At 34.4% G+C, this 26,614-nt stretch overlaps 1 protein-coding gene across 4 annotated transcripts in view; it reads left to right on the top strand.

Moving 5' to 3' along the window:
* Positions 1-26,614, top strand: part of RyR (Ryanodine receptor) — a 501,624-nt gene that overhangs the window by 90,831 nt on the left and 384,179 nt on the right. For 3 of the 4 annotated variants that reach the window (XM_085955038.1, XM_085955036.1, XM_085955037.1), the window contains 23 exons: positions 2,385-2,575; positions 2,686-2,826; positions 3,296-3,450; positions 3,670-3,811; positions 4,286-4,496; positions 4,585-4,662; positions 5,655-5,785; positions 6,366-6,606; positions 6,698-6,851; positions 6,968-7,095; positions 7,839-7,919; positions 9,284-9,383; positions 14,815-14,932; positions 15,112-15,192; positions 16,140-16,252; positions 16,412-16,523; positions 16,620-16,756; positions 18,437-18,571; positions 20,956-21,070; positions 21,787-21,952; positions 22,072-22,223; positions 22,376-22,519; positions 24,108-24,282. In XM_085955038.1, coding sequence (XP_085811164.1) covers positions 2,385-2,575; positions 2,686-2,826; positions 3,296-3,450; positions 3,670-3,811; positions 4,286-4,496; positions 4,585-4,662; positions 5,655-5,785; positions 6,366-6,606; positions 6,698-6,851; positions 6,968-7,095; positions 7,839-7,919; positions 9,284-9,383; positions 14,815-14,932; positions 15,112-15,192; positions 16,140-16,252; positions 16,412-16,523; positions 16,620-16,756; positions 18,437-18,571; positions 20,956-21,070; positions 21,787-21,952; positions 22,072-22,223; positions 22,376-22,519; positions 24,108-24,282 — 3,201 coding nt within the window. Of the gene's footprint in view, positions 1-2,384; positions 2,576-2,685; positions 2,827-3,295; positions 3,451-3,669; positions 3,812-4,285; positions 4,497-4,584; positions 4,663-5,654; positions 5,786-6,365; positions 6,607-6,697; positions 6,852-6,967; positions 7,096-7,838; positions 7,920-9,283; positions 9,384-12,420; positions 12,521-14,814; positions 14,933-15,111; positions 15,193-16,139; positions 16,253-16,411; positions 16,524-16,619; positions 16,757-18,436; positions 18,572-20,955; positions 21,071-21,786; positions 21,953-22,071; positions 22,224-22,375; positions 22,520-24,107; positions 24,283-26,614 lie in introns of all 4 variants that reach the window. The other variant, XM_085955035.1, reaches the window with a different exon arrangement.

The raw sequence follows: 26,614 nt of genomic DNA, 5'->3' as shown, positions 1-26,614 counted from the left end.
ACGTCCGAGAAGAATTCAAGAGAAGCGTCGCGTCATTTTGACATTTCATTCGGCATATCACAACGCAGTGCGTGCAAAATTTTGTATGATTTATTTTAATTTATCTATTTTTGTGTGCGTGTATTACAGTGCACCAGTGGCGCACCCAGGATTTAATATTGGGGGGGGCCCAAGGAAGAGAATGTAAATTAGTCTCATAGGCTCTTTTTCTTCTTCAGAGCCTAATTTCTCGTTTATCGGTTTTTTGTCTACCACTCCACTCGGTCTACCTACACCATGGTCCCCACATCCTGAAACGGGCCCTCAGGCCAGGATATTTGTCGGGCCCCCTACCTACCGCTAAAATTAAAGGCAGTGTGAAACACTACATCAACGTTTTTCAAATTGTGTTTTAGTTCAAATTAAGGGTACTTATACAGTGAATTATTGGCGATTTTTAATACATCTACTTTAATAATGGAGTTGTTGAGTATCGACACATAATAATCAAAAAAAAATTGCACAATTATATAAGTCATTGAAAATGTTCATGACCATGAAGTGTAAAAGCTTTTTTTTACTATTAAAGATAATTTATGATGTGTTTATCTCACTTATCTGCTCAACCCGACACGCCGAGCCCCCCACAGCCCGGGCCCCCAGGCTAGAGCCCTGTCAGCCCTCCCCAGCCATGACCTACACCACTCCGGAATTCGGGTGGACACCGAGAATTTTTTGACAGTTCCATTAAGGATTGGGTTTCTAAAAAACCTGACATTAGTGTTGTGTGAGAAATTAAAATCTAAGAAATTTTTCTAAAAGGGGTGCTTGAGAATTACAAATCATTTTTTTGCCGTCTTTTTATTTGTCTAAACCCAAAGGTATAGTTTATTGGCTTTCAATTTCAATGTTTAAAATCATTAAGATAATTTTCATGTTTGGGGGGTGCCAGGGCCCCTTGGCCCACCCCCTGGGTGCGCCACTGCAGTGCACAATGCCAGCAAGACGCAAGGGGGGCCATTTGGGCCGTTGAACGAATAAAGCAACAAACATGCGAAATAGTAGAGCAGAAAGAAGAGACGAACAAATCCAACAAGATAACAAAAACGTGCGTGTGAGCATATCGCAATTGCGTGCATTTCAATCACAAGAGTAACGAGCTGAAAGAAATTAACAACGACAATTGTAACGGAGCCAAGCGCGCCGGTTCGTAGTTAACACACGCAGAGCAAATGACCGACAACGCCAACAAGTACATCGAGCATTTACATCCGCTTCGTTCCTTCGTCTCGCATTCGAGTACGAGCCAGATATTGAATATTCCGCTCATCCGAAAGTGCTGATTGGTGCTATGGACAAAGAATGTCCCCATTGTCATGCTCTCAAATTCAAACATAAGTCAGCCGGGATGTGTTGCGTGTTCCATTTGCACATTCAATTCATACTTCCAAATGACTTCGTTCGGAGCAACAGAAATAGTTCACAATACTGTGGCAAATGGACAACAATTCCATTCTACGTTCAAAATCAAAGGCCAAGTATACCACAAAGTAGGCTCATTGCTGCCAATGCCAAACGAACCACATAAATTTTTACAAATCTACTTCATGGACGGTGAGGACATCAATCGTGTGGATGCACGTTGCGGCTACAATAACCTCAATTCACCTAATGCCAGGCGCATCGTCGGCAAACTAGACGCCCTATTGAATGAGCACAATGAATTATTGAAATTCTTCAAAGCACACATGCACGAATTGCAAAGTGACAATCACGCTATTGTCATCAATCCTGATAAAACACCAGCTGGAGAGCACGTGCGTCGATTCAATGCGCCTGTTGTTGACGACATTGCTGGAATCATGGTTGGCGACCGCACATCGATGCGAGAAATCGTAATTCGAAGAAGAAACAATAATCTGGAGTTCATCGCTGACACACACCGTTCATACGACACTCTCCAATATCCGCTAATTTTCTGGAAGGGACAAGACGGTTATTGCATAAACATTAAACAACGAGATCCTATCACAGGTAATTCATTCATTATGAACATCATTACTCATTTTGAATTGAGAAAATGAATGGTTGGTGTTTTTTTGTTTTTATCGGCGGTCATCGTCTACAGCGCTCCATTCCTCTTTCTGTCATAGATCCCATCCCCACACACTTACGATACATTCGTTATTTTTTATTTAACAACCAAAATATACACTAGAAATAGTTTATATGGCAGAACAACGTTTGCCGGGTCAGCTAGTTTTATTATATAAATCATTTGTTCATACATCTACGTACGTCTTATTCCTCTTCTAACAAAGTCATCATAGACATCAAAAATATTATATTATAATTTCTGCCATAATTCTGGTTTCTGGTAAATGTGTATTTATTTCTGTCGGTAGGATGAACACATCAAGGTCATCATTTCATTGCTGGAGAAACACGGCAGGGATCCAAAGGTTTTAGATGTCCTCTGCTCTCTGTGCGTGGGTAACGGAGTCGCTGTCAGATCGTCACAAAACAATATCTGCGACTACTTACTCCCCGGCAAGAATTTGCTTCTTCAAACACAACTGGTCGATCATGTATCCAGGTATGTAAAAAACTCAGATATTTGTAAGACCTAACAATATTGTTATTAATTTAATATATTAAACAAAGTTCACCTTTTTTTGGAAATTTATTCAAATATCTTTATTTCAGTGTCCGTCCAAACATCTTCGTTGGCCGTGTGGAAGGTTCAGCTGTTTATCAGAAATGGTATTTTGAGGTGACGATGGACCATATTGAAAAAACTACTCATATGATGCCACATCTTAGAATTGGATGGGCCAACACTACAGGGTATGTATACATAAATTACTATTCACTATGTGATGGGACATAATATGGGGCGTGCGGTCATGGTCAAGTTGCACAATGTCCACTTCTAAAGTCATATGTCATGGGTTACGGGTTCAAATCCTGCACCTGGAAAATTTGTTCTTTTTTCAATGTGTATCTGAACCCGGAGGAATGGTTACAATGATTCTTTCTCTCTTCTTCTCGGGTTTTTTTAAAAAAAAAAAAAAAATTTTAAAAAAAAATTTAAAAAAATCTTTTCGGGTGGGCGGCCATGATTCACATTGGATTGTGATGCCCACAATGACGATGAGATATACATAGAGCCTATCGAAGGTGAAACTGGTATCGCTATAAGCCACGTCTATGCAATAGTACAAAACTTTCATCAATTATGTTTAAATTCAATTTGTGTCTACATAGTATCCTGAGTTCACTTTCTAATAATGTGTTATGTTAATGTGATTTTCAGTTATGTGCCGTACCCGGGCGGCGGTGAGAAGTGGGGAGGAAATGGTGTAGGAGATGACCTTTATTCGTTTGGTTTTGATGGAGCATATCTCTGGTCCGGAGGAAGGAAGACTTTGGTCAATCAAACGCATGCCACTGAACCTTACATCAGGAAAGGTTAGTCTCAAGAAACATTCTCTTGAATTCAAATTCTTGAAAGGGCAGTAGCAATTTATGACCAGGACAAAATGTGGCATTCAATAAATCAATCAAGAATGATATGAAATGAACACCAGCTTTAATAAATTAAATCAAATGTCCAGTAAAAGTATTCGCGGGAGAAGATGTTTTGTTAATTTTTGTAATAGTTTTTCAACATCATTTCTAATGTTTCAGGTGACGTCATCGGCTGTGGACTTGATCTTACAGTGCCAATAATTACATTCATGTTTAATGGACAGAAAGTCTCCGGAAGCTTCAGAAACTTCAATCTAGATGGAATGTTCTTCCCTGTTATCAGTTGCTCCAGTAAATTAAGGTCAGTTAGACAATATCTTAAGACGGTACTTCAGTGAAACGGCAAATAATTTTCAACTATAGGTGCGATGAAATTTCGGACTGGGTGGTAATCGGAGAGCGAAAGTCGACCTGTGAAGATGTCAATTTGTTTTGTGATGGCGACGGGGGAATTAATTCTTAAATCGTGTAAAGATGACTAAAAAACGTTACCCATTTATTCGAAAAAGAAAATATGTCAATGAATATATTATTATTATTATTAGTAATAGAACAATAAACATAACATTAAATGGACGCATGTTGACTTTTTATGACAAATTATGTTTTGTTCTGCATGCGTCATTTGCACAATCTTCGCGTCGCGTAGTCACGATCGTTTTAGACCGTGCCCCAGCTGAAGTATAGCCTTAATTCATATCTGCACAAATATTTAAGTTATATCTCATTCATCATTATCCGTGAAACATTGACTGCAATAATTAATTTTCTTCAGTTGTCGTTTCCTACTTGGCGGAGAACATGGCCGCCTACGTTACGCGCCTCCTCCAGAGATGTCACCCTTAGTGGAGTCGCTTCTGCCTCAACAAACCTTGGGTTTGGATCCTTGCTCATATTTTGGAAACCTTGCTAAATGCGTTTTGGCTGGACCTTGGCTACAGGAGGACGATACGGCTTTTGTGCCAACACCGCAAGATACAACAGCGGTTAGTAATATTATTTCATTCATTTACTTGAAATTAGCCTATACATTATTCGTATTATTATTTCCTTACATATTTATATTTTTTTCAGGTAACTTTACCATCATATATTGAACAAATAAGAGACAAATTGGCTGAGAATATTCACGAAATGTGGGCCATGAACAAGGTAAGAAAATAATGATTATAATATGAATATACATGTCATCTTTATAATATGACATCATGTCCTTAGGGAGTGTGATGTAATGTGATCGTCTGTATTGATGGGAATTGGGTGGTTGCAGAAAATATGATATCTCAAGACCAACAAAATACAAACTCATTTATTCCGGTAGAATATTATATTGAAATGGATTGATTTCATTGAATTTGGTTTTTAAGGAATGGAAGGGGAGTTTAAACATGTGACATAATTTAGACAGGGTTGTACAAGATTTTGTTACGATGGGGAGAAGGGAGTGTCAAAAAATACCTAAAGTCATGTGACACCATTTATGAATAGCCTAGTTTTAACCAAATATGATGTGAAAAAAATGAATGAAATGAAAATGAAAAGAAAAATGATTATGAAAAAAGAAAACCTCTACATAGACGGAAAATAAATACATTATTATGTTATTAAAGTGGATCAGAAAAAAAGACTCATAGATTAATGATTAAATTAGATACAAGTCAATTTTGCAATTTTCCCAACGGGACTGCACTTAAATCTCATTATAATATTTAAAAATAGGTATGATTTTTGACTGCCTTGTTATTTCATTTGTAAAGTTCACTATGTAAATAAATAAATTTGAATTCATCCGCAAATCATTGCACAATGTTTAGTTTAACTTCAAGTTTGTACTCGGCACCATAAAATTCATTTTTAATTTGAAAATCAATCAATTCAGACAGTTCTAATTCTAGAAAATTTAATTCTTTTCTCCCATTTAGGAATTAAGGTGCTCATAAGTAAAATTCGAAGAGACTCAATATCTTAAAATGACACTTAGGATATGCTAAATACAAAAGTGCAGTATTTTTTAACTATGCTGCTAGACTATTGTGTTTCATCTACTCTTCTTCTTCGTTTGTAGTAGAATCTATGAATCTAATTAAAATATAGAAACATTTTTTGAATTAATAAAATTTGTTAAAATGTTTGTCTGTTGTTAGATTGAAGCAGGTTGGAGTTTTGGTGAGCGTCGTGAAGACATGCACAAAGTTCATCCATGTCTTCTGCAATTTGATAAGTTACCCGCAGCCGAGAAAAAATATGACAGTCAATTGGCGGTGCAAACACTGAAGTGAGACCCTAACTTTTTATCTAGTAATTTCTACTATGTAGTTATATTATGAATAAACTGTATTAAATATATTTTTTTAATGGCATTACATAGGTAGGTACTTATAACGGGATAAATCTTTATTTAGTGACAATTGCTTGTTTTACATTGGTTAGGTATATGAAAAATAATTTTATCTCACAATAAATCTAGTATCTTCCTGGATTTTTATTCTTCAGTACTTATTCTACCGTTATTGTAAATTTGTTGAACATCATCTATTGTGTAATTCAAGACAAATTTAGTACATAGGGTAAGTAATCTTTCGATTTCTTTTATTGAATTAGTACCCACCAAATCTCTATGGTATCATTTAGTGGCGTTCAAAATATTCTGTCGCTAGTATGTAATTTTGTTCTCGATTGCTTTAAGATTTCTCGTTTTTTTTGTGTTTTTGGTTGACTATCGGAATAATCATCGATGGGCTCGGTTGCGTCTCATGTTGTATTGTTTTTTTTCAAAGGGTGACACGATTTTGGCAGTCTCAACACAGAGACCATAAATTGATCATCTCTGTAATGTATTAATTAAACTTTTTCAGAACAATTCTGGCGTTTGGCTATTACATAAGCTTAGACAAACCTCCAGCTCGTATCAGGAATGTGCGCCTGCCTAACGAGCCTTTCCTTCAACCGAACGGATACAAACCCGCTCCTTTAGATCTGTCGGCTGTAACCCTCTCAGCCAAGATGGAAGAACTCGTCGACCAACTTGCCGAGAACACGCATAACCTGTGGGCTAAAGAGAGAATCCAACAGGGCTGGACGTATGGATTGAATGAGGTGACAATATTCAACTGACACATATACACATAATATCTTACCCGCTAAATGTACACGTATGTATTAATATTTTTGGATTTTTTCACTACAGGACCCTGACATGAAAAGGTCACCTCATTTGGTGCCCTACTGTAAAGTAGACGAGGCCATCAAGAAAGCAAATAGAGATACGGCATCCGAAACTGTGAGAACTTTGTTAGTCTACGGTTACAATCTGGATCCGCCGACTGGAGAGCAGCACGAAGGTTGGTTAAAAATAATTATAACAAGATAAATCAATTTCAAAAAGTAACACTATTTTGCATTCAAAAATTAGTGTGCATGTAGATTGTCATTTATTCTTTTAACTTTATAACTACAGCCCTGTTGGCCGAAGCACATCGCTTGAAACATGCTGCATTCAGAACATACAGAGCAGAGAAGAACTATGCTGTCGCGTCAGGAAAATGGTATTTCGAGTTTGAGATCCTAACGGCAGGACCGATGCGAGTAAGTATTTTTAATGTGTATCATTTATACATACCCCTTTAATACTTTGGATGCTGAAGACGCACCTGGCGCGTACTGACCAGGCGGCCGATCAATGTAATTAACGTGCATTTTAAAGGTGGTAATTAAAAAGTCATTGTCTAGTCAGTAGTGAATGAGTTAATAACGTTAGGTGATTTTAAAATATTGACATATCGCATCAGTTAACTCATTCGCTGCTGACTAGATAATGATTTTTAATTACCTACCACTTTTAAAATGTACGTTAATTATAACGATCGGCCGCCTGGTCCTTACGCGTCTTCAGCGTCTAAAGTATTAATCTTAGCTATTTGTAAAGATTTAGTCGTAAACAGTTTTTGACTCAAAACAACTTTATTGTGGTGAGAACTATTTTTTGTGTTGTATTTATTTCTTCGAAATAAAGCTATCTATATGAGTACAAATGACCAATGGCACTGTTCTGGGTCATACAACAGATCTGTAAAAGGTCAGACTTTTGGAGTTAATAGGAGTAATTGACTTTACGTCATGTTTTGCGTTATTTTTTTCTCATTACGAACTTGTTTTGCTGCCAATAACTATACTCTATAGTCCTTACAATGTTAATTGTCAATTATTTGACGACTTGATTTTGACATTTCAAGTAAGTCGATCAGTAACAATCGATAGCAACATATTAACTGAACTTGTTACCTGCGAATTATGTACAAAAATAATAAATGTGATATTATTTATTTCAGGTGGGTTGGGCTCACGCAGACTGTTCCCCCGGTATGATGCTGGGTCAAGACGAGAGTTCGTGGGCATTCGACGGATACAATGTATGCCTTACTATATTTTTAATTTGCATAACACTACAGCTTAATTGGCATTGTCAGCTTGTTTTCAATATCATGTCAAGTCAATTGTACTTGTACATCTGAGACAAAAAAAAATTACACAATATGAAAGTATAATTTACAAATTTCATTACATTAGCTGGTATTATTTACATGCCATGAGCTCGCAATCAAGTCATCGACTCATGTCGAACTTTCTATTAAGTGTAAATCAAAAGATGATAAAACAGTATTTACTTGGTAGAATTCCATTTTACAACGCTATAAATGATATTAAATTCCACAAAATTAATTTTCTTAGTTGACAGCTATTTTCGTTATAACATCGTTATCAAAACTACCTATATGAATAAACGGTTTGTCCTTTTTTTATACATTACAATATATAGGTACCTATGTAATATATTATTATGTACTTATAAGATACAAGAAAAAATTGACCAGGTGACAGTGCCACCTGTCAACATTCTTGTTGATGCGCTCAATAATACTATTTAGCTAACAATGCTACTATTTGTTTATATATTCATAGCTAAAGACATGTCGATTTGAATACCAGTATAATTTGGTAGGTATCTATTTCGATAAAGCCGGGGTATTTTATGTGAGTAAGCGTATGCGCGAAATGCATATACATGACTAAGCAATTAAGTGCAGCGCGCATGAGAGGGATGCAACATGGATGTTCTATTTATGCGATCGCGTAACAAAGACACAAACTCTTTCACATGTAAATTTACATCCGTCAGAGAGACAGCTTATGCATTACAGACTAATAAATTATTACAAATATATAATGCAAGATTACATTTGAAATAATTACTAGAGTGAATAAGCGAACATATTATCTCTTTCTATAAGTAACATATTAAGTATATAAGTTTGCACAAACCGTTTATTCATGTATTCTGACAATGGTGTTAAAATGGAAATAGGTATTGACTTGAAATAACTAATTTTGTGTAATTTCATAGTATTAAGTATATTACTATAATATATTTTCATATATAGTCCACGATGGCCGAGCGGGTAACGTGTTAGCTTATAATGTCATGGATCCCGGGTTCGGATACATGGTCTATCAAAAAAATCACGTGTTGTTTTTCAATGTGTGCTTGGACCCAGAGTATGGACCTAATAGGTTGAGCAAGAGGCTAACATCCATTTCACGTAAAAACAAAAATCTGTTAATACAAACCTCCACTCTGTGTTGTCATTTTATGAAGAGCAATGACTGACCTTTGTAGGAAAGCGTTGTTTTATTATTGTGTAGGATAAATCAATATACAAATGTTCATAAATTTATATAGATTAATTCTTTGAGAACTTTTACAACATATAACTAGGTACAAAAATGGCACGGCGGGTCAAGTGACGCGTTTGGAGTCACTTTCCACATTGGAGACATCGTTGGCTGCTTTTTAGACGTCACCGACCAAACCATCAGTGAGTGGGAAGGCCGAACAGACGCTGACCCTCCCGTATTAGTGTAGATTCCTATGTGATAATACACCTACCTCACTTAAAACTTGTTTTTTTAAATCTGTCTAAATTCCGTATTATATTCATTGATACAAAACAATGTATCCAAACGATAAACAATACAATAAAAAATTTGAATAGACGGAACCAAAATACAGTCGAACTCGGTTATTACGAGGAAGATGGGACCGACTGAATTTGCTTGTTATAAGCATTACTCGTTTTACCGTTATATAACATTTTTCACGCCACATTCTATTTAAGCATAGAACATAAAAATCTGAAAACCATCATAAAAATCCCTGAAACAAGCATGGCATTCATAAACTACAAAAGAAGTTGTTTATTGTAATGAAGTGCTGAGCCGCCGGCACTGGTAGTTACCTACTGACTTCACAAAGCTTGGATTTTTACATGCAGTTTCAACCATATGCGTGGATACTTTTTCAAAAAAAGTGGTGGCGAAAACACCAATTAGGTACTTAGACACTTAACTAGTGTCATAAACGTAATTCGATCCCGGCGGCATCAGTCTAGTTAACTGCCCGGTCGAATTTTATTGCTTAGGGTCAAAAGTGTTGTTTTTAAACGATCGACACTAACAGTTTTGCTCGGTATACCCGAGAAGTAGCTCGTTATAAAAGTGAATAAATGTATGGAGAAAATCATAAACTAAAATGTCAACGAATGTTTCTTAATAACATCCGAGATCTCGCTATTTCCGTGATCGTAATAACCGAGTTCGACTGTATATAGAAGGGAAGCCTAAAAAAGGTTACGAAAACTAATTAATCATCTATCTGCGAGTCATTTCGCATCAAATTCATTTGCAGCAAATTTCTCAATCTTATCACCTGAATCTTTCAAAAACTGCAAGCATTTCTTTATTCACTCAATTAGTCAACTCCATGGATTATCAAATTAATGTACATATTATTATGTTTCCAATTTAAACTGTGTAATTTCATTTTGCTATCAATGGATGGTATTGTTTTATTAATAACTATGTAGCCGGTGAAATGGCATCCCGTGTCAATTATTGTACATAAAAAGACTGCCAAACAAAACTATACATATTCCCAAAACGTCAACTGCCGAAGATAGAGATGGCTGACATAAGAAAAGCTACATGTTTCAATGTGGCAACTTACGCAATATTAGTTTTCTGTGGGTACCAATTCTACCACACCAAAAACGTTCCAGAAATGCCGTCAAATCCTGCAATACTAAAAGTTCATACGGCTCCTCCTAGTAGCTCCGAAGTATGAAAATTATTTGTTTCAGTCCTAAAATAATGTATTTTCACCCTGAATTCTGAAGTTGTAGTATAAATAAGACCCGTGTTTAATTGGCTGAATGTACCGCATTACCCAAAATATGTACTATTAATGATTTTGTTAGTTGTAATTTATAATCTGGAGATGTTCTGGTATTCCCAACCAATGTTGTACTGCAATATTAAATTTATACTGTCCGGATACATTGATCTGCTTCTATGGATATGATTCGGAATAAGAATACTATACTATAAAACTGAAAACATTATATATCTGCTTGTATTGTAAATCCCTAGTATTATTCGGAAGGTAAAACTAATTTGCTACCCTTTTAAAAACTTCACTGTGTCAATCTGTTTTAACCTTTATTTAATGTTTTGGCTGCACTTTTAGCCAATTCCTTGTAAATAACATATCCAAAAATTGATTGATGTAATTATTTGGATACAAAATTATTAGATAGATGGCAATGAAAAAGAACTTCTTTCCAAAGCGAAATGTAATCATCAAATAAAGTGGTGATTATACTTATCTATGCGATGATCGTAGTGGTGTTATCGCTTATGCCATCATTGCACTGCATTTGAAGTCTCTGGAAACAAAAACTGCAATTTCTATTACCTATGGTAAAATCTTGGCAAGTCTTTCTTATAGGTATATTATCTTCTAAACAAAGTATTCCTAAATGTTGTACTTACACTAATAAAAAAATAAGCATAGTTTTTTCATAAATTATACCTATATGAAAGAAGACACATTTGTATTAACTGTATATTTTACGAGAGTTGAAACTGCTGCTTTTGTTTCTGACGTTTGTTTTGTTATTTGTTCAATGCGACTTCTGAATTAAAATAAATGTATACTTAATAAAATAATATTGTTACAAATCCAAAATGATTCGATGAGCAGTAAAGTTGCATTAAAATGCGTGTACCTGCTATACGATCATCACACAGATGAAATCACTGCCATTTGAATGTACACATTGAATTCGGTTGAACATGATCATCGCATGTGATGTTCAGATAAATCAAATCACCACTTTAATTTTACCAATATTCTGGAATGAAATGGTTTTTCTAGTTACACTAAATAAGTCATTGCAACTTGCATTATATTAGCCACTTTTAGAATAGTTGTAAATAAATACGAATTCTTACTTAAACCTATACAACTATTGCAAGAATCCAGGTCATAATTTCAATCGTATATAATATGGATCTAAGCATTCATAATTTTTGGTAATTTAATATCCATGGGTCACCAATCTTTTCCTTCATTCTAATCACGAAAGATCATAAACATTCATCAGTGTTGAGACAGTTTACCTTTACTAACTCCATATTATATTTTGGAAATAAAATGAAATATCAAAATCACTTATCACCTTATTTTATGAGTAAAACTAATTTATAATATTATTTTGTCTATGCCCACGATTTATGAAATAGACTACACAATTTGTACTCTGTTGTGTGCAGTTTTTGAATCTGCAATGTATTGATTGTTATTAAAAACAGTACTGTAGAGATATCTGCACATCTCAAAATTCTTTTTAACATATCGACACGCTTTACAAAATCTTGTCAATAATTAAATTCTTTCAGGTATATTTATCTACACTAGGTGATGCTGGCAACCGGACATCTTTGCCTACGATGATTCTATGAGAGATAATTCCAGTGAAAACTCATGGAAGCCTCTTTTTTTGTCTGTTTCCATAGGAAGAGAAGGTATTCTGCGGAACGGCCGAGTCGTTTGGGCGGCAGTGGGCCATCGGAGATGTGGTAGGCGTATTCCTGGATTTGATCGACAAGACAATTAGTAAGACGGTGGATATTATTTGCAACAAAAGCAGCTAGCTGGCTTCAAGCTTTGGCACCGCCATCTTCATAGCTTGACATTCAGATTGCTTTCACTCAATGCAGAAATCCCATGACAAATTTTATAATATATTCTTACTCGACATTAGCCAAAAATTTAAACAAAATATGATTAAATGTAAAACATACTACGCCCCTGCCCTGCCCTGTGCCGCATTAGTATTTTTTCTTCGTTAGTTTTTCTCCGATATCTTCAATCACGTTGCGAGAGATCTATAATGGTCATGAATTATATTTAAAAAGTGAAGAAGGTTATAATAAATGTAATACATAATATTATGTTGCTCTAACTTCATTCATTACTTAATTTCCTTACCGGTACATAGTCCTTAAAACATATAATATAATATGATTTCTCTTTCCCTTATTCCATTTGTTCTGGGATTATCTTCATTATTTGACTGTTTGAAATTTGACATCACGCTAATCCGCTCAGTTTTGTCGACTGTCAGTATCCTGTTACAAAATGGCTGCTTTTTTAAAAATCATTTGAATAATAATCTCTTCATCGCTTCTCATCTTAACAGCTTAGCTATGTTCAATGAAAGTGTGATACATTTTTTATAATAATTATTATTAAATTTATTCTCTTCAATACTAACACTTTTAATACCACTTTTTTCAATAGCACAATTTCTTCTCAATAATACGTTTTAAAAATATATGAGAATTTAGTACGAATGAAAGGTTTTGCTCGAAGTCAAATGCATGAATACTCCACGAAGGTAATTTTCTCAGAGATTTTCATAGCTATTACTAACAATTTTAATATTAATGAATTGATTGTTTAATATCGTAGATATAAATTTTATTTTATTGGATACATTGTTTATTTATACTAGAAATAAAGTCTAAATACTGGCTTTGTTATTGGTAATATATAATTACTCTATAACATTCGACTCTGTCGTATGATGTCCACCACTTACTGTACAGAATACAAAATTATATGCCAAATACAAATAATACAAATGGTTTACATTCATTTTTGCCTAAGTATATTATTTTACGCAATATTTCAACGTGGAAAATTTTGAAAGTACAACGCATCTATATTATTATTTCTTAATTGTTTAACATAAGTGATCTTTTCACTTTCACCTATACCGTCGGTAATACATTAAATGTGTCACATGACTTGTTTCTCTAACAGCTTACTAATGAAAAACCGTGTTATTTATTTATGCTGCCTCTGTTAAAATTTAAAAAGTTTAACTTTGTCTATTATCGTGGAAATATAAGCATCGATATAATATTATAAAACTTGTGTCACACTAGCATTCTTTTTTTCAGGCACTTGTGTAACGGTGAGGTTAGGTGCTTTTTTCCTCCGAAGGGTGTCTCGCATTTTTTTCTCAGCTGGCTGGCTTCATCGATAAATCTTTATTGTTTTACAGTATTTTGTACATAAGTATTGATTGTTGTATTTATTATTCTAAAAAAATCACATTGTTAATATTTAGGTAGGCACATTGAGTAACATGAAAAGCATTCCCATCATCGATAAAATTTATGTTTAGGCTAAAAATGAGTGTTTGTGTGTTCGGTATCTGGAAATACACTATTCTAAATGACTAAATTAGCAAAACTAGCAGTAGATTATTATTTAGAATAGTTTCTTGAAAATTATAGTCAATAATCATATTGTTTTCAAAATCGAATATGGCAACTTCACGTAAAACAATAACTTCACTTTTGTAATCCTGTATCATGATCGCTACAAACTTCATTCATATATTACATGACTACCGACAAAATAACAATTTCTTCCATCCACTTTATCCGTTAGTAACTTTTAAATTTAATAAACTCTTAAAATAATCACTTAATTAAATTTTAGTTTAGCAGCATGCTGTTTTGTATTTGCTTGATCAAGAAAAAAGTACTTAATAATACCTATCTCCATTCCTGTGTTTAAATAAAACCTCTGAATATGGTGGGTACAAAAAAAAACAAATTAAATTTTATTCATTAATTTAATACATTTAATTGAAAACATAACTAGAATATACCTAAGTATTTCTTGTTATTTTACTAGCCATGCTAGTAATAATTATTGTATATCAATTAATTGTAATCGGTGCGACCCGATTGTGTGTATAAAGATTCCACTATGGCTTATATAAATAAATTCTTTCAAATGTGATCGTCTTATCAATAAAACAATATTGTGCTCAAAGATCCCAATATTCTTTTATGAGAGACCATTCTGATTTTCATCATTTACACATGAAGGTTTCTCGCTGAACGGCGAATTACTGATGGACGCTCTGGGAGGAGAGACGTCGTTCGCGGAGGTACAGGGAGAAAACTTTGTTCCCGCATGTACGCTTGGAGTCGGGCAAAGGGCCAGGTAAAGATCACTTTCAGCGCAATCATATATTATTATATTATATAGTCAAGTAATATTAGACTTTAAAATATACATTCGCATTCTAAAATATATTATTCAATGAAATCTTAGAATAAAATATATATCTATTACCTACTAATAATTAAAGTACATAATTTAATAGTGATTTTCTTTTTCAGATTGACATTCGGTCAAGATGTTAACCATTTAAAATTCTTCACAACATGCGGTCTCCAAGAAGGATATGAACCATTCTGTGTGTAAGTATGATAATATTTCTAGTAATGTTTAATAATATCCGTACCCGAGAGTGAGACTACCTATCTTCAAAAAGAACAACGGGAATACACAATTTAAAATTTTTCATGTTCATCTTCATTGTTCAATGTTAATGTATTTATGGCAATATTATTTTAAGAATTTCGTGTTTCTGTTAAGAATAGACTAGAAGAATAGAAGTGTGAATTGGGCCTGACATTTGATGCACAAAATCTGTACTTAACTCATTTTCGGAAAAATAGGAGTTAAGACGATACATCAGTGAAACGGCAAATAATTTTCAACTATAGGCGCGACAAAATTTTGGACTCGCTCGCATTCGGAGAGAGAACGTCGAGTTGGGAACACGTCAATTTGTTTCGTGATGGCGACGGGGGTATTAATTCTTAAATCGTGTAAAGATGACTAAAAATGTTACCCATTTACTTGAGAAAGAAAACATATCAATGAATATATTATTATTGTTACTAATAGAACAATAAACAGAACATTAAATGGACGCATATTGGATTTATATGACAAATTATATTTCGTTTGGCATTCGTCATTTGCACCCGCGACCCGCAATCCACGCATCGCCTAGCCACGATCTTTTTAGACCGTGCCTCAACTGAGGTATAGCCTTAAGACTCTCTGACCACAGATATATTAAATAAAATGCTTACATTGTTGATTGATAATAAATTAGTTTCCATGAAATAGATACCTACGTTAATACTTCTACATTCTAACTAACTCGTTAGCGAGTACAATATATTGTGTAAAAGGGAAACGAAGAGGTCATAGATATGTAAAAGAGCATGCGAATTTTTTACGATTTTTTGGTTCATAAGGTGACAGTGATCATGTGTCAGCCACAATATAGAAGTCTCATTATATAATATGTTGTTTTATTTACATTGATGAAACAAAACTATTAACTTTATAGAAACATGAAGAGAGCCGTCACTTATTGGTATACAAAAGATCAGCCGATATTCGAAAACACTGAAGATATCCCCGACACCAAAATAGATGTCACGAGAATACCAGCAGGATCGGGTAAGCTCCTTCCAATAGTGTTGGCTTTTAGATACTCAGTAGTGAGCGATAAAACTTTTAATTAAGTAACTTTGTATTTCAATTCACCCCTACATACAAGATTGAGTTTAAAATATCGCAACGTCTAAAATTTATTGTTTTTTTCTTTGATTCTTCCAGATACCCCGCCTTGTATGAAAATCTCTCACAATACCTTTGAGACAATGGAGAAGGCCAACTGGGAATTTTTGAGACTATCTCTTCCTGTCATTTGTCTGCCTGAGTTCATCGAGTAAGAGTGACTAATAATAATTGTTACGTCATAATCCTTTTCTAAATATAAATTAGCATAAAATTAATCTTACTAATATGAAAATGTGAATTGCAGTGAAAATGAAAAGGCGCGTCGCTGGCAAGAGATAAAAATCCGTCAAAACCGATTGATGGCAGAGGCTGAGCAGACCACTCCCACTCATATTGAGCAAATCATGAAGACTTCAGGGTTTTCCATGAGTGACATTAAGGGTAAATAATAATGGTTTCTAGCATTCAAAACAAATTTTCTAATGAGATCCTGAGAATTGAATAAATACAAGTGCACCGGTGACCAAATTAAGCAAATCGACGTCAAAGTTGAATATGTGATTGTATTACTTATTTGATATTTCTTCATGTGCATTATGCTAGAAATCAATTAATAGTCATTATAATTAGTCAATTACCTCTCATTTGTAGCTCCCTTCCAAACCGCTAAAATCAAAGATATTATATGAGACCACGTGACACAAAAATGTGTAAATTTTTAGAAAATAAAACGTTCTATCACGTGTTAGGTCGGTGTTGTGGCATGATACACGCGAGGTCACCTTAATGTGGTTCTGTCCATCTCTTAATGAGCATCTGTCCAATAACATTTTAAATACCAAGTGAAACAAGATTTTATAGTTTTTGCCCGTGGCGTGAGCTTTCTACGAACTCACGTGACGTGATTGTAATGTGTTTCTAGTGTTAATGCTGTTAACGTTTGTAAGTAAAATCAGGGCAATATATTCAAATTATATTTGTGTGATGTTGTTTTTAAAATAATAATACAATATGCCTATATACTCTTAGGATCGAACATGGTAAAAAAAATCGGTGTGTGTACTTATGTACGCGCGTTAGAAGTTAAACTTCTTTGGCGTAACAAAACAAAATAAGCCGTTACCTGAGTCTATTAATATTATAGTGGATTAGGTTGATGAAAACGTACGCGATTCATCTGTGTCTCATATAGCACATGATAATTGTAATTTAATTATTGTATTGGACCAAAACTCATCTTTGCCATACAGTGGTTATAATCGATTCAGAAGTGCCCATGATGAATTAATAAAAAATCAAATTTTAATATATTTTTTGAATCATTTAACAACTCAACATTCACAAAATTTATTTATTTATTGGTATATAATTTTACTCATAAATAACACTTACATAAATATAGCCTCAAATCTTGGTACACAATCCTAACAATGAAAAATAAATATACACTCCGATATAAATAAAGTTTTATGAATATATATTAACAGTGTAGAATGTTAGTCTCCAGAAATTTGTTTATAAACATATATATTTATTATAACACAACATTATGTTTACAACACATGCTGTTTACTTGTTTGTATTGAGCGACTAACTAAATGACACTATGCGCATGCGCATGTACCCCTGAGACCGAAATGAATATAATCATAATAATAAATTATGTATTGGATCGGCGCGCGCAACTTCCATCACACGCCAAACGTGTTACATCGACACGCGCAACTTTGTCATACGCCAAAAATACACTCTGATCTGTTTTCCCAAACGCGCCAGAAGAAGTATAACTTCAAAAACATAATATTTTATACACTGCCCATGGGAAATAATCCAATGTTTAGAATAAAATAGCTACATTTAAAATAATCATAGTCACCTATTTACTTGTTTATCCTCAGCATGTCAAATAATATGGAATTATAAAAAATATTGTGTTCAATAGTTCATTAACTTGTTGTGAAGTAGTTATACCTATCTACAGATTTACAAATTTCTTTAATAATTGTCCTGAAAAAAATCATACATTTTTGATACGATGATTTTGAAAATGAAATAAGACCAATTTAAGTAATAGTGATTATTCAGAGTGACCGCATAGGCAAAGTTATTTTTCTGTGTCAGGTCTTCACCGCAACTACGAAGACGGAATGGAGGAGCAGGAGGCGCCATCGCCAGGTCCGAGCAGACTTACACGTAACCCCACCAAGCCACCCCGAAAAGGTTCCCTCAGTCGACACGGCCAGTATGATCAGCAAGGTACTATGAAAGTTTCCACTGTCATCTTCGGCCATTATCGGTTCACGTCAGCCATGGAAATTGCTATAATCGACTGAGGGTGCTTAGTAGTGTTTCATCCCTGTAGGACAAAAGCTTAGTAGAATTTTATCCAAAGATGTTGAAGAAAACCTTCTTTTATAGAGATGGACCTCTGGGACCAGTGTTGCCAACTGTCATTCACAAAAATGTGCCAGATAGGGTAAGAAAATAACCCAGATGGCAAAAAAATGCTAGATTTTCTCAAAACTCAAAAAGTGTCTAGAAACTAGCCTTTCAAAAAATTATAGCGTAATTATTAACCTTCTTTTAACAAAAGAAAGATCGAAAAAGAATTTCGGATTGAGCAACTATTAAAATAGAATTCAAAATTAATTCAGGTAAGAAATTTAGTCATCATTTTGTATGTCGTATTCATAATAATATTATATATACTTAAGGTACAAAGGCCAACATGTTGATTTTTATGCAAATCTGGTATAATATTCTGACTTTCTTATGAGTCGTTTAAAGCTATTTGAGGTATTGAAAAATGCTAAATTTAACGCCAGGTGCAATCAATGCAAGCTAGATGCCTATCCAAAAATGCTAGATCTGGTAAAAAAACGCCAAGTTGGCAACACTGTCCGGGACCTCTTAATTTCATAAAAAACTCAGAATTATGCAGCTGGGTGCTACTCTTTTTGTATACAAAAATGGCAATTCAGTAGACTGGAACTGATTCAGTGTTGTTTATAGGGAAGCCATAGAAGGCTCCATTTGGAAGAAGATTCGACATCTTTGGTTTTACCCGTGTAGGAAACTGAAGAGAAATATCATATATAAATATTTTTTTAATGATTATATTATATGAGTACTTACTGTATGACATCTCTAAATCGTATAAATTAACTCATATAATCTATCAAGTATAACTATTACACATACATTATTTTTTTTTTTATTCAATATTGAATATACACAAAGTTTTAATGTAAGATTCTTTTTTATTGAAATAACATTACCTATTTTGAAAAACCTCAGAAACATACATACTTATTAGAAAAAATAAGTTGAAGTGGGTCTAGAACTCATGTCTTTTACTTTCCAGGTGAGTGCTTTCACCTCCGAGCTATCGATCCGTCTATGTATGTTTCTGAGGTTTTTCAAAATTATTGTTTCTACCACCTACATATACATTTACTATATTAAAAAAAATATCTTACAAAATTATTTTGAACCGTGTTGCTAATATTATAATTTGTTATTAATTAAATAATAAGGTAAGTCCATTATACATTCATATTAACTTCAGTTTTCTATACTTAGATCATTCCAATGTATTATTCCTTGTAGAATTTTCCGCATTGCACTACTATTATAATATATATTGATTTGGCACAAACAAACACATACTTCAACAAATCATAACATATATTGAAACTATGTTAGTAAAATTTCTTTTGTGTTTTCTTTGTTATGGGTAATTTATAATTAAGATAGTTTATTAGTTGTATACATATACTATAGTTATGCTAAATACAAAGTAGAATGGTGTCGAATTGTTCTGGCAGTGCAAGAGATTCATTGAGGTATGAGGTATTCGTATCGTTACTTTCAAATGACACTTGGCGGCAATGCCAGAAGAATTTGTCCTTCCTCTACTATCAATTTTCATTTCAGTGTATTGATATTTTTAAAATGATATTTAGGCAGTGTTCCGCCCATACAACACGAATGCTAACTGAATGTAAACTTAGAGCAATGATAAGCTATCTACATAATATATTCATCACTCATTTGTAGTTATCGATCATCTAAATCTGCTAAAGTACGTAACACCAAATTTCAAGATATTTTTTTAGGCATATAATATTGTGTATTGTAGCACCTGTACTCATGCATGGATTTACTGGCACCAATAGTCTGTAAATTCAACTATCGTGATAATAACTGTATTCACGTAAAAGTGCTGACTGTCTTGACAATCTCATTCTTCAAGATTAAGCGAGATGCGGCGTTGTTATTTTATGACACTATTTGACAGTCGTAAAAATCGGTTAACCTCAAAATGAGTCTGCCCGGTGTAGGTCGTTTTTTTCCGGCAGGTTCGCCACTATCGTTCTACTGCGCAGGCGCAGATATCGAACAAATCCCAACTGTCGCGTGAAAATTCAGAACTTTTTTGATTCATGCATGCAATCTTGCAACTTGCAGGATAATACATGATAATACGTACTGTCAGCAGTAAATCCATGCACATGTAAACGGGGTGTCATGTCACAAAGACAATCTTTGACTAGCAGCACTTTCAACTTGTTTATCATTCATATTATCGATGGTCCATTCTTTTTTTACCCTTGCCGTGAATTATATTTTACTTGCAGGTATGACAAATGGCCTAGGCATTCCTAGATCAAACAGTGAATTAGAAATGGCTCAATACGGTGCAGAAGCCGGGAAAGACGACAAGAAAGATAAACGTGGAAGATCGCCTTTCAGGTATACCAATAATATTGCTAACAGAAAATATTGACCATTTCAATGACATAGGTATTATAATATAAATACAGTCAAACTCGGTTATTACGATCACGGATACAGCGAGATCTCGGATGTAACGAGGAAACATTCGTTGACATTTTAGTTTATGATTTTCTGCATACATTGATTTACTTTTATAACGAGCTACTTATCCAGTATACTGAGCTAAAATATCGTCAAAAATTTTCTTAAAACTGTTAACGTGTCAATCGTTTAAAAACATTTCAACCCTAAGCAATAAAATCTGACTGGACAGGATACCGCCGGGTTCGGATTACGTTTATGACACTAGTTAAGTGTCTAAGTACCTACCTAATTGGTGTTTTCACCGACAACATTGAAAAAGTATCCACGCATATGGTTGAAAAAACATCCAGGGTTTGTGAAGTAAGTAGGTACCTACCATCGTTCATTACAATAAACAACTTCTTTTGTACTTTATGAATGCCATGCTTGTTTCAGGGAAAAATTCTAATTGTGTATTTTTGTTTGAATTGCGACTTTTTGTTTGCGCTTATTTAAAAATACCTATTCTCTGATATAACGAGTAAAGCTTATAACGAGCAAATTCAGTCGGTCCCATCTTCCTCGTAATAACCAAGTTCGACTCTATTTGTATATACTGTGTCATTAAAGTACACTTGAAAACTAATGGAAATATTCTTATTTATTAGATTTTTCTCAAAGAAGCGTGGTGAAAGTGGTGACCGTGCTAAAAGTGGCAAGTCCAAGACTCCGGATCCATTGAGCGATGGAGATGCTTCCCCCGAACGTGTCAGGCCGGCGATGACACGACAGCCGACCATGGCCAGGGCCAACCCGCAGATCAGAGTGTCACAGGTGAGATTGCTTACCAGATGCCACAGTATAGATTATAATTTTTAATTATCTACTATTGTTGAATGTTTTTTCTTTCATTACCATCAATAGTTAATATTATGTGATTGTTTTTTCATCAGTCCAATTTGGCAGTTCAACCCCCGCCAGTTCCCGATAGGCAAAAGCAAATGACTACAAACGCCCTCGGTGGTGGAGGAATTGAGGTTATTGGAAATGACATCTACGATGCTGAGTGCCTCAAACTCATCAATGAATATTTCTATGGAGTTAGGTAAATATCTTTACTCAGAAACCTATACCTTACGATTATTTACAATTATGAAAAAGAATAACTTTTAATATACTAGTATAGATGAACGGTTGCGAAACCTCTATTATTTTTCTTTTCATGTGAGTGATGTTATGTTTTTCTATTTTGTATAGGATTTTCCCCGGGCAAGACCCTACACATCTCTACGTGGGTTGGGTGACTACGCAATATCATTTCTATTCGAAGGAATTCAACCAGGCGAAAGTTAGAAAATCAACTGTCGTCATCGTGGATGAATATGATCGACCAATTGATCAGTAAGTGAAATCATATTTATGTATTTGAATTCATTACAAAATTAATTCCAAACTCTTTTCAACTACTGCTTCCTCGAGAGCATATATGTATTCCATTAACAGGCTCTATGCCTTCAGAGTTTCCTCGCTCTATGAGGCCGTGATTGACAGGCTGCACATACAAATTTCGTGAGTTATCTCATCCAGCTTTAAACTCAAATTACTAGCCACTGGCAATTGATTTGCATAATCTAAAAAATTAAACACACAGTGACATCTGTTTGAATAATTATGAAATATTAAGCCACAAATTATGTATCAGTATTACAGCGATTTTAGTAAAGCTTCGCTCTACCTTCAACATGTGTCATTAAAAATCTACCGCCTGTCAGATACTGCCGTAGTAATACCGTGAGGCATAGAAAAGGTTAACACCTTCCACTGTTTATCTCCATGTCAGTCATAAGTAATACATTAAAAATTACATTTGAATAAAAATATATGTTAAGTATAATGTTAGTGCATATAAAATAAAATGTATCAACAAATAGAATGATATAATATACCTCTGAAAACCGTTTACCTAAATGCGATACTTCTTATTTACAAGCAGAAGGTTTGATCACTTTAAATACTTAAAATGACACATTATACTAAAGAAAACCATTTAAATACGATTTTTATTCTTTTTTATGTATAAACAACACATGACTCCAAAAAACCTAAAATAATTTATACACGTGAAGGTGAAATGTATAATTTTATATTTTATGCTATTTTGAGTATCCTAGCACCCTTCTACCATCCGCTTGCCTTCTATCCCCTAGTCTGTAAGAGTCCTCTAAAGCAGCGGTCCCCAACCTTTTGGACCTCGCGGACCACTAAACTCAAAATCTTGCATCCCACGGACCACTACCACGTATTTTTTCTACACTTGTTAAAAATTCGATGTCAATATAATGATAAAAGAATTATAGATATTCATTAAGTACGAAAAATGCAAAAAAAATATTTTAAATTTCATTTTATTAAAAAAGAATCAATACCATTATTAAATTAATAGCATAGAGGTGCATAAAAGATTAATTACAGATAACAGAAAGATAATCAGTGTGACCTTTGTTGCTGCTTGTTTGAAACAAGCTGTTGGATTCTTGGTTCCAATGACGTTCCTTGGTTTTATTTGCCGTAACTGATGAGAAAGTCTTTTCACTCGGTACTCATTTTTAACAGAAAACCAAAAATGAGATCTTGATACGGACGAGTGGAATTTACTTTTGAGACCATCGTCGGATGATAGATCAGGTGATAGGCGATAGACATGATAGGCTTTTTTTTTCTTTTATGACCAAATTACAATTATCGATTTTATCGAAAAATATTATAAAAATATACTGAAATTTTTTAATAAATACGAAATTTGTAGAAATATTCAAATTACTCTGCAGACCACCAAAATTCTCTCACGGACCACCGGTTGGGGACCGCTACTCTAAAGAAGCAATAGGGCTCACTTCGGGAATCACTGATCTATGTTATTTTCTAAATAAAACAATATAATCTTATACTTTGTGGTATTATAGCGGCCTTATTAATTTTTGAATTGTAGTGTGGATCGTCAGTCGTGTTATATGGTACGAGCGGATGAGTTGTACAATGAAGTGATGGCAGATGCCACAGGAAAAGGCGCCTCACAGGGAATGTTTGTCGGATGCTTTGTAGATACGGCTACCGGATATATTTCTTTTACCTGTGAAGGGAAGGAAACCAGTCACAAGTTCAAGGTAAGATAGTACTTTTAACTTACAGTACTCTGTCAGTAATCCGCCACCCCAAAAACCAGACAAGTGTTATTATATTGCATTATTTATTTATATTGTCATTATAGTGCATACATACAAAATATGGTAAAAATTAAAACAGGTATTTCGTAAAAATAGTTTTTTTGAGAAATCTGTACTAGCAAATTACGGTTTTATTTATAATCAAAATCAAGTATTTACTAGATAATTGTACATATTTATAAACAAGGTTTATTAACTAAATATTAAACAGTAAATCACTTGTGTTCAGTGAGGCAGATATTCTTGAATGGCTTAGAATTCCTGGCTTTCCCTATGACCAAAAGCTTCATTTTGTGTGTCCCGGTTGCATTGGAGCACGGCATAATTGTGATTCAGTCCTTGGGCACTTTCCTCCCTGGTACTTGACTTTCTTCGAGATGAACGTACATTTTACGTAGGAGAAGTTTCCAAAATAAACCCGTCTCATCTGCGTTGTATACTTGTACTACTGAATTTGACAATCGAATACCGGCAAATTATAGAGCTTGATTTTTTGCTTTCAACTAGTAAAAATAACGGCGGATTATAGTAGTTGTCGGATAATCGAGCAGCGGATTACTGAGAGTGTACTGTATTTAGAAATTTTACTTTTTTACAGAAAGTTTTTCTTAGGTAACTCTATTATATTATTGATAAATATCTGCTAATAAACTGAAAGTAATCGGTATAAAGTTGAAAAAATTTTAAAATATGGATCCCTGGCTTTCAAATATATTTGCTGCCCCCTGGGGCTTGAAACTTTGGACCTTGGAGAAGCTTCATCGCAATCGGATGAATGGTATAGGAACGCATACAAATAAAAGAAGGAGATGATTTTCTAATTCAGAAATCTTCGTGGGCATGCGCACGACAACTTACTAAAGTTTCATTGCAATCGGATGAATGGTATAGGAACGCATACGAATAGAAGAAGAAAAAGATGGTTGTACTAATTCAGAAACCTTCGCGGGCGTGCACACAAAAACTGGTTAAAATTTCATTGCAATCGGATGAATGGTATAAGAACGCATACAAATAGAAGAAGATAGAATAGAAGAAAATCGTTGTATCAATTCAGAAACCTTCGCGGGTGTTGGCACAATTACTGACGAAAGTTTTATTGCAATCGGATGAATGGTATAGGAACGCATACGAATAGAAGAAGAAGAAGATGGTTGTACTAATTTAGAAACCTTCGCGGGCGTGCGCACAACAACTGGTCAAAATTTCATCGCAATCGGATGGATAGTATAAGAATGCATACGAATAGAAGAAGATAGAATAGAAGAAAAAGAAGATGAAAATAGTTGTATCAATTCAGATACCTTTGCGGGCGTGAGCACAACACTTGATCAAATGTTCATTGCAATCGGATGAATGGTGTCACCTCCGAAAGGGGGGGGGGGGGGGTAGGTATTAGCGCTGGACCCCCCTGATGATGTTGTAATGTCAGTCAAGTCATATCGTCTGCTGGCTTCTTTCGGGGACATGCTTATGTTTATTGACAACGCGGAAATATAGGCGAAAACAGGGCGTTTATTTGTCGGAATACATTTACAGTCAAGTAGTACAGCGTAGAAAATATTTAAAAAAAATAATTAAATTTAAAATGGCGGTGACGTCGGCGAGCGCGACGCCACGGCCGACGTCACGCTCCTCGAGAGTTCGAAAACCGAATGACCCTATTAGGGGCTGGTAGGGCTGGTAGGGCAGAGTAGGTAGTAATAATACACAACAAACAATTCACAATTATTCTATCTCTGAAAAATGACAAAAACAGCCTCTGGCATATGTACCTGGCTTGTAAGTAGGTACCTCAGGTCTCATATTTCAGACCTTTTCTAGGTACATGCTTTGGAAATGGGCTGTGAATTTCTTGGAATTATTAGGTACATTGTATGGCTGGGAACTTTGCTTCCAATATTGGTCAAAATTGGATGAAATGTAGGTAATAATATTAAAAATGATAGGTTTTAATAATTACTATTTTTGGCATCTAAAATATTGTGCTGACAATTGTTTTAAGTTATATAGGTAACTACAAAATCGTTTGCTATTGATTGGCTTTAAAATTACAGCTTGCTTCTAAGTATTTTTTAAATTGACTAAGTATAGAATTTATAATGACGCTAGGTTTTACTTGGCTTGCTTATAGAATTAATGTAGGTATAAAAAAATGCAGGATTTTATTTATATTAAGGGCTAGACTGATTCTATTAAATTTTGTAGAACTTGCAAAAGGGCGACTATAAATTTTCATACATCTAAGCTTACGGGCTAGAAATTTGCCTCG

Source organism: Rhyacophila brunnea, unplaced genomic scaffold (assembly GCF_057557595.1).
Source record: "Rhyacophila brunnea isolate RB1 unplaced genomic scaffold, BYU_Rbru_1.0 scaffold_4, whole genome shotgun sequence".
Classification (NCBI taxonomy): Eukaryota; Metazoa; Arthropoda; class Insecta; order Trichoptera; family Rhyacophilidae; genus Rhyacophila; species Rhyacophila brunnea.
This window is presented reverse-complemented; position numbering and strand designations above follow the sequence as displayed.